The 11913-nt window shown below is 41.8% G+C and overlaps 1 protein-coding gene across 2 annotated transcripts; it reads left to right on the forward strand.

Moving 5' to 3' along the window:
• The first annotated feature begins 1683 nt into the window (after positions 1-1683).
• LOC122931292 (NF-kappa-B inhibitor zeta-like) lies at positions 1684-11368 on the forward strand. 2 transcript variants are annotated; one of them, XM_044285357.1, is made up of 12 exons: positions 1684-1968; positions 3606-3733; positions 3900-3927; positions 4055-4152; positions 4231-4898; positions 6288-6393; positions 6737-6883; positions 7086-7149; positions 7605-7762; positions 8578-8688; positions 9149-9316; positions 10599-11368. In XM_044285357.1, exons 1-12 carry the CDS (start codon positions 1761-1763, stop codon positions 10650-10652), a joined length of 1938 nt encoding a protein of 645 aa, XP_044141292.1. In that variant the 5' UTR covers positions 1684-1760; the 3' UTR covers positions 10653-11368. The 2 variants fall into 2 exon arrangements, with proteins under 2 accessions (XP_044141292.1, XP_044141293.1); XM_044285358.1 differs by having other exon boundaries at positions 1684-1964; positions 3605-3733.
• The last annotated feature ends 545 nt before the right edge of the window (positions 11369-11913 follow it).

Below are 11913 nucleotides of genomic sequence, written 5' to 3' on the forward strand. Positions count from 1 at the left end.
ACTTAGTCTCCCCTGTCTATGCAGCACATTTCAAACTAATGCACCCAGAGTCTCTAGTCTGTGTATACACCCAGAGTCCCCAGTCTATGTAGGGCATTGCATCCAGTATTCAATCTATGTAGAGCAGGCATCCTCAAACTGCGGCCCTCCAGCTGTTGCAAAACTACAACTCCCAGCATGCCCGAATAGCCTACAGGTATCAGCCTACAGCAGGGTATTGTGGGAGTTGTAGTTTTACAACAGCTGGAGGGCCGCAGTTTGAGGATGCCTGATGTAGAGCATTATATCCCAGAGTTCCCAGCCCCTGAAGAGCATCCTATCGCAGTGCACCCAGAGCATTGCATCCCAGAGTACAAAGGGTTCTCAGTCCCTGCAGAGCAGTGAACCCAGTACTCTGTCCACGCAGAGTAGGGTTGTTTCGGGTATCGAACTTTTGATACCCAATCAATACTTTTAGCCCGGTACTGATACAATACCGGGATTTGTCTTTTATCGATACTAGGCTGTGCTACTGCGTTTGCGCAACGCTCAAGTGTGAACCCAGCCTAAGGCTACTTTGACATTTGCGTTCGGGGCTCCGCTTGTGAGTTCCGTTTGAAGGCTCTCACAAGCGGCCCCGAACGCATCCGTCCAGCCCTAATGCATTCTGAGTGGATGCGGATCCGCTCAGAATGCCTCATTCTGGCAGCGTTTGGGCTCCGCTCAGCAGGCGAACACCTGAACGCTGCTTGCAGCGTTCGGATGTCAGCCTGGCCGTGCGGAGGCAAACGGATCCGTCCAGACTTACAATGGAAGTCAATGGGGACGGATCCGTTTGAAGTTGACACAATATGGCTCAATTTTCAAACTGATCCGTCCCCCGTTGACTTTTAATGTAAAGTCTGGACGGATCCGTCTGCGGCTACTTTCACACTTTGAATTTTTTTTACAATATAATGCAGACGGATCCGTTCTGAACGGATCCATCGTCTGCATTATATGAGCGGATCCGTCTCAGATGGATCCGCTGTGAACGCAAATGTGAATGTATCCTAAGCTGTGCACTCAGGAAAGGAGTACTAATGAGCCCAATAACAGTTTTACCTGCTGCAGTTTTTAACTTTTAACTCTCACATCCAGCGGGCTCTACAGAGCATTGCCACCCAGTGCATACAGAGTCCCTTGTCGCTGCAAAGCATTGCATGCCATAGTCCCCAGTCCCGACACTGTATCCTAGTGCACCCAGAGGGACATTGCATGCAGGGCATTGTATCCAAGTGCTCCCAGAGTCACCTGTCTGTGCAGAGCATTGCACCTCCTGTTTATGCTTTTCCAGTTTACAGTGAGCTTTTCTGGGACAATACCCTTTGTACAAAACCCCCTCCAGAATAGCTCCTCTCTGCAGCTCCTCAGAAACCCCAGGAAAACACACTTTCTACCAAACTCCAGAATTGCTCCTCGCCCAGAAAATTCTGTTCACATGGGCATGACGCCATCAAAGGTTTTAGCATCTGCCATGATTTTATTTGTGAGAACTGGGCGACATTGCACAATGTTGTCTACTCCTTTTCCAGTAAACCCTGCCCTAATCTCCCCTCCCCTGGTTGTGTAGTGAGCGGCAGCCAATCAGCACCCAGGACGCCCGGAAGGTGTGGGTGGGAGGCGGACAGCTGTCATACATAATGTGGACAGGGAATTTCCCCCATCCAGAAGACGTGCAGTGTGCGTGTCTAGTAGTCACATTATCACGGTAGAGCTCCGGCTCCGCTCTCTCTGCAGTCATGATCCTGGAGCGAGTAATCGAGGACTCCATAGAGTTACTGGATCAAGAGTGGATCAACAGCCCCATGAATCTTGGATACTTCTATGGCGGCTCTCCCAGCTCGGACACTGCGACCTCTCCTTCTCACTCCATCTCCTCTGGCCCCTGCTCCCCTACGTCTGACAGCGAGGGCAGCCTGAGCGCCTCCTGGCCCCACACTAAGAAGGGTAAGGCGAAGAGACGTGTTCTGGAATTAGTGATTTGTATTAGTAGCGCAGTACCTGCAGTAATTGCATTATTATTGAGAAGAACACACAGTGGTGTTTGGTTTTATACTCGTTATGCTGTTTGTTCTGGTTGTTGGACGCAGATGGCACTTCTACAGTTAAACCTGATGAAACTCTTAGTTGCTAGGATTCAGTTTTACTGACGTCAGAGAGGAGCTAAGGTGCGCCCAAGCTATGCCGAGGAACTGGTTTGCTTTAGGGGTTGCTCCCTGTACGTTTCCTCCGTCAGTATAGAAGCTAGTTTCCTGCCACACTATTTAACCCCATAATGACTAAGTCTGAAAGGGCTTTAATAATCATCTATATTTTTGTTTTTGCCACTTTGCATTTCAGCAGGCACAATTATTATTTTTATTTTTTTTGACGTGGCTGTATGAGGCAAGTTTTATGTGGTAGAAATTGTATTACTTTGTCATACTTATGTTATTGTGTACTTCATGTAGGTTTTTTGGGAGAGAATGTAGAATAAAGCAATATTTGCCATACTTTTATACCATTAATTTTTCACACTGAATCTGTGCAGAGGCAGACTTTATTTAGTGTAATGTTTGCACCATAAAATATATTTTATGCTAAGACTTTTTTATTTTTATTAAAATCTTTTACATTTTACTTAAAAATTCCATTAACCCTTTCACGCTGTGATGTACTCATACATTAGTGCAGTAATAGTACATCACAGTGATGGTTCAGGAGCTGGATCTGCGGCAGAGCTGCCACCCTACTCGCACTGCAGGGATCGGATATAACTCAGATCCTGGAACTATAACCCCCCAGATGCCATGATAAATAGCACCTGATTAGACAGAGGGATGGAGCTCCCTCTATCCTCCAATCAGCACCCCATAAACACAATCGTGGGGAGCCAAGTAGTTGTCAAAACAGTCAGGGGCCTCCATGTTCCAGCCTCTGTTATATCCTGCATCTGGACTGTTGGTAAGTATACCAATACAGTGTAATACATGAGTATTACAGTGTGTAATACAAACAATCGGACATTCAGCTCCCTTAAGGCTACTTTCAGACTAGCTTTAATATTTTCTGCTATTGAGATCCCTCATAGGGTCTCAATACCGGAAAAAAACACTTCCGTTTTGTCCCCATTCATTGCCAATGGGAACAGAACGGAATGCTCCAAAATGCATTCTGTTCCGTTCTCATACTAGAGAGCAAACCGCAGCATGTTGCGGTTTGCTTTCCGTACTGGGATGCCAAGCAAAATCCGTCATGACCCACAATGCAAGTCAATGGGGACGGATCAGTTTTCTCTGACACAATATAAAATGGATCCGTCCCCCATGACTTTCAATGGAGTTCATAACTGATGCAGAGGGTTGTATTATCAGTAACGGAAGCGTTTTGCTGAACCCTGCCGGATCGAGTAAAGATGCTAGTGTGAAAGTAGCATTAGACAGCTAAGGGAAACAGTGTGAAAAACTGAGTTTTTAAAATGGTTAAAATCTTAGTTTTTTTTTGCATCTAGGCCAGCTTTCTGAATGGATGTTTATTTAGTGTGACTGCGTTTCTAAGCGTTTACAAGTACGTTGTTTGTAAGACATGTATTTTTGTGTTTTTAGCTGGACAAGCCAGTGCGGCAGGAGGGAAGCCAAAGGGAAGCTTTCAGGGGGTTCGAGTGAAGAATTCAGTGCGGGAGCTCCTTACCCAGATGAGAAATAAGGCAGGCCAGGAAATAGATGATGTCCAGGTAGGTGACCTGTTGACGGTACACTAGGTGATTAGACGATACATTATTCTGTGTTTTTTCACTTCCTAGAGGCTGGATAGTCACATTTAGAAAACCACAGTCCCTATTGTTAGATAATGTTCCTAATGGATACGTGTAACATATTCTTCTTTCTTTTCCCTGATAGAAATGCAGAAGCCAAGAACCTTACACTGGTATGTATATATTAAATACTAAAATGGTGCTTTTCCTGTCCTCATGTTATTTGAGGTGCTAGTTAAAGTGACCTGTATAGCATCAGAATAAGTATAATGGTCTGTTTCATGTTTTCTTCCCTCCCAGAACTAAAGAACATATTAAGCCAGAAACGGGCCAATGATTTCATATTGGATGCACCAGCTCCAAAGAAAGTCTGCACCTACCAGTCCAGTTCTTTCTTGGTAAATGCATTTTCTCATTCTGCCCTTAGACTTGCATATTTTTGTTAGCCTCTGCTAATTTGTGTCTATTCTGTCTAGACCCCACCAAGTACTCCAAACCCTGGTGAAATCATGGATGATGCCTCAAAAAATGAGATGAGTGGAGACTCAAACTTAGACCTGCTGAGTTTAATAAACATAAAGAATGAGTCCCAGCCGGTGTCCTTAAACACCGTACGAGTAGACTGGAACATGCATACACAAGGACAGTATTATCAGCAAGCAGCTCAGAGCTTCTCACCTCCTCAGGCGTTCAATGGATCGTCTCCACAGCATACAAATGATCAGTACCAGATTGGAGTCCCTCAGAATGTTTCTCCACAGTGTGCTGGAGACTATAACACTTACACTCCGTCTGAAGATTATCAAGAGATGCTTTGTTCCAATGATGTCTTTAACAGTTGCTCCATAGACAGCTACCTGTCTCTTATTGAATCCACCCCTGAAATTCCAGTGATGCCTGCCGAGTCAGTCCTTCCAGGCTTCAGTTTGCCTGCAGATCCTCCTTGCAATCAGTTTTTAAATCATAATGTCGCCCAGCCAACTCCAAATCTTTCCCCGCCAGCATCGTGCCATGTAGAGGTCAATCAGACGAGCCCATTTCAGGTTGGAAAATCATTCTTTCAGTGGCAGATAGAACAAGAAGAAAAGAAACTGGCAAATGTGTCTCCTGAGCAACTCCTCTCTAAAGATGCAGATGGTGATACGTAAGTGAAATTAGCAATTTGTTTTTATGTTAACCCCTTGCTGCTGTAAACTGTTTTTGGGTTACGTCTGACTACTTGATCACTTTGTATTCAATTTTTTTGTGGGTGGTGAAACAGTTTTTTATTTTTTTTTATCCATCTTGGCATTCATCATACAGGATCAATAGTTTAATATTTTAATAGTTTGGGCATTTTTGGATGTGTCAGTGCTATTTTTTTTTTTTGTAAAATTAGAAAAGGGGGTGATTAGAATTTTCAAAAAGATTGATTACTTTTTTTTTATTTTACTTTTTAGTTCCTCTAGAGGGGTTGAACATGTGATCACTAAATTGCTTGTACTATACACTACAATCAGAAAGTATTGCAGTCTATATAAAAATCGCAATGTATGTGGCAGGGCTTTTTTAGGGACTCTTTTCTGAACAGGGACACTGCTGGCAGGTGTCTGTTGTATAAAACAGCATTCACCAACTGGCTATGGCACCCACTGAACTTCCTGAGCTGGCGCCATGTTCAAAGGTGTTCTCCGGGAATAAGAAAATGAAAATACTTAAATATTACTTTATAATAAATATATTCCCAAATACCTTACATTAGTTATAACAGCTTGTTTTATTTTAGGGAGAAATAAAATGGCCGCTGTCCTATTAATACACACAAAACCTGTCCTAATCATACAGGAGGACAAGTTGCTTCACAACACTCACCTAAAGAGCTTCCTCATCCTCCTCTCTGCTCTGCTTGTCAGGGATTATGATCCTGAATACAGATAAGATCTTCAGCTGAATCTCTGTAGGAATGGAGGTCGTGAGGAGACATGAAGTAGGATCTGGATAATGAGCAGCAGCTCTTTTCTGCAGTCTCTATTACCACAGTCTGACCCGTCAGTCCTCTCTGTACTTTGTCTCCTCGTGATCTCCATTCCTACAGAGATTCAGATGATGATCTTATCTGTATTCAGGATTATCATCCCTGAGAAGCAGAGAGGAGGATGAGGCAGCTCTTTAGCTCAGTGTTGTGAAGTAACTTGTCCTCCTGTGTTATTAGGACAGGTTTTGTGTGTAGCAATAGGACAGCAGCCATTTTATTTCTCCTAATTATTGCTCCCCAGACAAAACAAGCCATTATAACTAATGAAAGGTATTTGGGAATATATTTATAATAAAGTAATATTAAAATATTTTCATTTTCTTAATTCCCGCAGAATTCCTTTAAATTTCTGACATCTGCCATACATGTATGGCAGATGTCGTCAAGGGATTGAAGCTGAGTTGTGGTGTGTTTTGACTACAAGATGACATATTTTATTCTGCAGACTAAATTTAATTGTACTACAGGTAAACGTGTTGGCAGTAGATTTATCTAAATTTTTTTGGTGGACGTTTACAGATGCCTGCACATTGCAGTTGCACAAGGAAGACGAGCCCTGTCTTATGTCATTGCACAGAAGATGGCTTCCGTCCATATGTTAGATATAAAAGAACATAACAACCAGGTACAGTAACTTATTGTCATTATTGTAAGAAGTCACTTTGTTATATTTCCTTTTTTACATTGACACAGAAGGTAATTTCATGCATTTTGCAGTTCCTCTTTCCAGTGTCATATATTGGCAATGTACAGAGTTAATCAGCAGCCGTAATGACTTTGACATTGGCACTGAGTGCAGCTTTTCTTATCATGTAGATAATAAAAATCAAGGTCCATTCCTAGTGGCTTAGTATTAGTAATTCATTTACCCTGCCACCTCTCCTTATTTTTATCAATATGTTCTTTCTTGTTTGTCTAGCCTTGTTTCCTTGTTTCTACGTTAACACTTTCCTTTACCAACACTTTAGAGTGCCTTGCAAGTAGCTGTAGCTGCCGACCAACACCTGATTGTTCAAGACTTGGTCAGCCTTGGAGCACAAGTCAGCACTACAGATCACTGGGGACGTACGCCGCTCCATGTGTGTGCTGAAAAAGGATACCCGCAAGCGCTGCAGGTGGGTCATTGGAGTCACTGTATCTACGCTATGTATGTTACGCAGCTGTGTTAGGTAGCATGATGTCATTTTTCATGTTTTTCAGCTTGGGTAGAAGAATATTACAAAATTTGTGTTGACTTTTATGTCATTTATCTGTTTAGGCAATGCTATATGTTATGATAGTTCTAACATTACAATGTTTTCATTTTTGCTTTTTCAGGCAATCCAAAAAAGCGTAGCAGCTATCAATCAGTACATTGATGTGGACGCGACTAATTACGATGGTATGTCTATGATGTTATGTCGAGTGATTTTAAATGTAGGGGGTCCTTTTATTAAGACTGGCATTTTAGACGCCAGTCTTAATAACCCTGTATATCTGGTGGTGGATCCGCCAAAGTTATGAAGAGGCACAAGCCTCTACATAACTTCAGCGCATCCAGTGCCAGTCTAAATGTAAGCCAGCTTCCTTGCTGGCTTACGTTTAGACAATTTTCTGCTGGCCTGTCCCCTCCCACAACCACTTTTCTTTTCTTTTTTTTTTCTTTTCTTCTTTTTTTTTAGACATGGTGTGAGTGGGGAGAAGTCGCAGATTGCGGCGCAACTAACCATTTCATCGCAATCTGCCCCAGAAATACGCCTAATATATGCATATTTCTGGATAATAAATTATCCCCGTATTTTTTTATTCAGTTAACTTTGACTTGTCTTTTAATAGTTCATTTATTGTTCTACATAGGTCTGACACCATTGCATTGTGCTGTAATTGCTCACAATGCTATAGTTCAGAGACTGCAGTTTGGTGCACCTGCAAGAGATGATCTACTGATGAAGAATAAGGCCATGGTCGACACCGTTAAGACCCTTCTTCAAATGGGAGCTTCAGTAGAATCAAGAGTAAGATTTTCTGTTCATCATTATGAATCAAATTTCTTGCACTGCCTAATGGAGTTTTATATAATAAATGATTTAAAAATACCCCACAAACGCAATTTTTCACATATTCAGAGTCTGCAAGACACCAAAGGATATAGGTCCGCCACTTCATTCACTTCTCTAGGACTCTCTGTGTATGGCTTACTTATAGACGTTAATGGAGTACTATTACTCCATTCAGACAGGGCCCTCAGGGACCCCATTAATTGGGATTTGTGAGGTTACTAGCTACTCCTAGTTATATGACACTCTATAGAATAGGTGATAAATGCTGTTGTTGGAATAACCCTTTTAAGAAGACGTAACTAAGCTGAAATCCCCCCCCCCCCCCCCAACTGCAAGATCCTCTCCTGAATCACTCCATAAAAAAATATATATTTTAACCTAAGCTATAGTATATGTCCAGCGCTTTGGACCAGTAAACATCTAAATCACTTAATATGCTAGACTAAAGCTTTGTGGCACATATTGCTACGTGACATTACCAGGTTTCCACAGCAGTATGAAGAGTTGAAGCACCCACTGACAATGTCCTAAACACATTCATGCAACTAGACAATGCTAAGAAATTAATTTGGAAGTATTTGATAGGAAACAAGATTGTCAGTATTTTATTTGTTTATTTTTTCTTTAATAAAGGACAGGTAACTCCGTATGTGTAATATAATAACAATATGAATGCAACAAAGTCTATCTGAATGAATTGTCGTAGTAAGCGTTAATCCTGAAACAAGAATTACGTTGTGGAGTTTCACTTAACTTTTATCATTTTATAGGATCGAAAAAGTGGAAGAACGGCCCTCCACTTAGTTTGCGAAGAAGCGAACCTTGAACTGATGAGTCTTTTCTTGGAGTTGCCAAACAGTTTGCATTTTATTAATGCTAAGGTAATTGTAATCTCTCTTTTCTATATTCTATTTGCTTGTCTGACTTTGAGGGAACTTAAGTGCAATTTGAAAATACAATATTCGTTAGGCTAGTTTCACACTAGCGGTAAAAACATCATATCTGGGATAGTACCTGACCCTGCCACAGCCCAATGATTATAATGAGCATTAGTGCCGGGATTCGGGCAGACAAAAACCACTGCTTGCAGCAGTGTTTGTCTGGCTGAATCCCAGCACTAAATGTGGGAAATAGACTGGATCCTGCAGCGTCTCCATTATAGTCACTGGCCTGCCGGATACAATGACTTCCGACAAGTTATTCCTGTGACGCAACAGCTTGCTGACCTGGAAGAATTTACCGCTAGTGTGAAACTAGCCTTAAGAGAATTACTTCTAAACAGTTAACTGCTCTTAAAACATTGCAGAAACATTTATATATGTTTTTTTTTTTTTGTCTCAGGCCTACAATGGAAACACGGCATTACATGTTGCAGCAAGCCTACAGAGTAGAAGAGCCCATGTAGGGGCAGTACGACTGCTGATGAGGAAGGGGGCTGACCCTAGTGCTAGAAACCTAGAGAATGAGCAACCTGTGCACCTTGTTCCGGATGGAGCAGTAGGCGAAGAGGTAATTATTTCTGGTAACTTGACTTAAAGGGGTTGTCTCATCATGGACGATGGGGACATATCGCTAGGATATGCCCCCATTGCCTTATAAGTGTGGGTCCCACGGCTGGGACCCGTACCTATATCAAGAATTGAGTCCCGCATGTGAAGGAGGGCACACTGTGCGTGCGCAGCCGCCCTCCATTCATTTTCTGTTGGACCGGCAAAAATAGCCGAGCACTGACTCTGCTATTTCAGTCGGCCCCATAGAAATGAATGGGAGCGGAGGCCGCGCATGCGCGGTACGCTCCCATTCATTTCTGTAGGGAGCCGGGTTGCTGGTGGCTGAACCGAAGTCCTCCAGCCACCACCTTGCGGGGCTCTGTTCTTGGTATAGATATGGTTCCCAGCAGTGGGATCCGCACCTATAACACAATCGGGGCATATCCTAGCGATATGCCCCCATTGTCCATGATGAGACAACTCCTTTAAGGCAGCTATTGGATTGTTCACTCCAAGCTCTGTTTTATTATCTCTACTTGTTACTGAACAGGTAGCCATCCCTGTTGTCTACATATGCTTATACTTAAATTTAGAAACTTGATGGCAGTGAGTGTGCAATTCAGTATAATTAAAGGGGTTGTCCAGGTTCAGAGCTGAACCTGGACATACCTCCATTTTCCCCCCGGCAGCCCCCCTGACATGAGCATCGGAGCAGTTCATGCTCCGATGCTCTCCTTTGCCCTGCGCTAAATCGCGCAGGGCAAAGGCATTTTTCTGAGTTCCGGTGACGTACCGGGCTCTCTATGGGGCTGACAGGCAGCCCGGTGACGTCACCGGCACTGATGGGCGGGATTTGGCTCTGCCCTAGCCAGTAAAACGGCTAGGGCAGAGCTAAAGCCCGCCCCTCAGAGCCGGTGACGTCACCGAACACACTGCTGGGCGGAAGTTACCGCCCGGCAGTGTGTTATTGAAAACACAAGAGCCGGTGCCCTGCGCGATCTAGCGCAGGGCACTGGAGCGCATCGGAGCATGAGATGCTCCGATGCCAGGCTCAGGAGGGCTGCCGGGGTGAAAATAAGGGTATGTCCGGGTTCAGCTCTGAACCCGGACAACCCCTTTAAGTGCTTTTGACATAAAATTTAGCAATATTATAAAGTTATATTTCTTTTACTACTCTATTCTTCTAATGTATGCTTATTAAAATGTTGAATTGTGGCACTGGTGTCACCATTATATTTAAGTGTATGCTGAGAATAAACACCTGCGTTTCTAAACCTTATGTCTTTTTATTCCTTTTTCAGATTAGACGGGTTCTAAAAGGAAAAGCAATGCAGCAACGTTCACCGTCGTATTAGGCTCCCTCGGAATCCATTTTTAGACTCACGCCAGTTAGGCTGTCTTTATTATGTAAATAGGTTTGTCCAAAGTAATGGGCAAATGGAAGTTTGTTTCTATGAAACTGTTCGCAATTGTTCACTATTATATAGTGACCCTAAATCATCCCAGCAATAAAGTCCCAGTTCTTCTTTTTCTCGTTCCTTTTAGTGAATTTGGAGCGATATCTCTTCATCTTGTATTTTCTTTATGTAACCAGCAACATATAAAACTAGTTCTGGGGGCTGTAAACATGAGCAGCCCCCATTTAACTCTGGTCCATTTTTATTTATTTTTTTAACATAGGATAAAGATTGGTATTAGTTTGTAAATGAATTGGTATTTTCAGAATTAGTTGGAAATATCTCTAGATGAATGTACCTACAATGAAGGACTATAGTTATGTTTAACATTATGATAAGTATTAATATAATTGAATTTCGTTATTTTCTTTTTCAAACTGATTTGTATATTTATCTGTTTATGATCGATCAAGCATATATTATTTTTTTTTTGTTTTAATACTGTAGGATTATCTATAAATTTAGACCATTGACTAACTGTGTTTAGTATTATAAAGAGCTTTCTTTATAAATTTACAAATGAAATGTTTACCTTTTATAGAATGTCTAAAGACAAATTTTGTATTGTTTTTAAATATCTAAAAAAGTTAATAAATTGTACATTTCAAAATGTATCTAATGTTCTGTGGTTCTTTAATATGTGCTTAGCGCTCAAACATTCACATGCAGAATAACGGAACAGATTTTCAGTCCTAACACTCTGTGCTAATTTGGAGTCCTGTATTAGACAATAGATTCATCTTCTGCAATATATATTTAAAAAGTTAAAACCTATAATTCTAGGGGAATTTTCTCAATAAGCCTTTTTGTGTCTGGAGCCATCTGCAAAAAAATAATTATCTGTATCGCTTAACACCTGCATCATGCATTTTCAACATTTTTCCACTTCTACTCTAACTGTTTTTCATAAGCCCTATTTTCATATCTTATAGATGGAAAAAGTAGCTAGTACTTTTGGTCAAAAATCCCAACTTGTAGCAATTTAAAAAAAAAGAAATTGCTAGTGACAATCTTGACTGGAGCAATTTTTTTTAAAAGATATTTTCAAGCTGTTTAGTGCATTCCTGTGGATAACTATTTCACTCCAAATTTTTGTAGGGAGAGTTATTGCAGATAGCATAGACTGCCCCAACCCTTTCTTTCCTGAGCAAATTTCCTA

Source organism: Bufo gargarizans, chromosome 3, assembly GCF_014858855.1.
Source record: "Bufo gargarizans isolate SCDJY-AF-19 chromosome 3, ASM1485885v1, whole genome shotgun sequence".
Classification (NCBI taxonomy): Eukaryota; Metazoa; Chordata; class Amphibia; order Anura; family Bufonidae; genus Bufo; species Bufo gargarizans.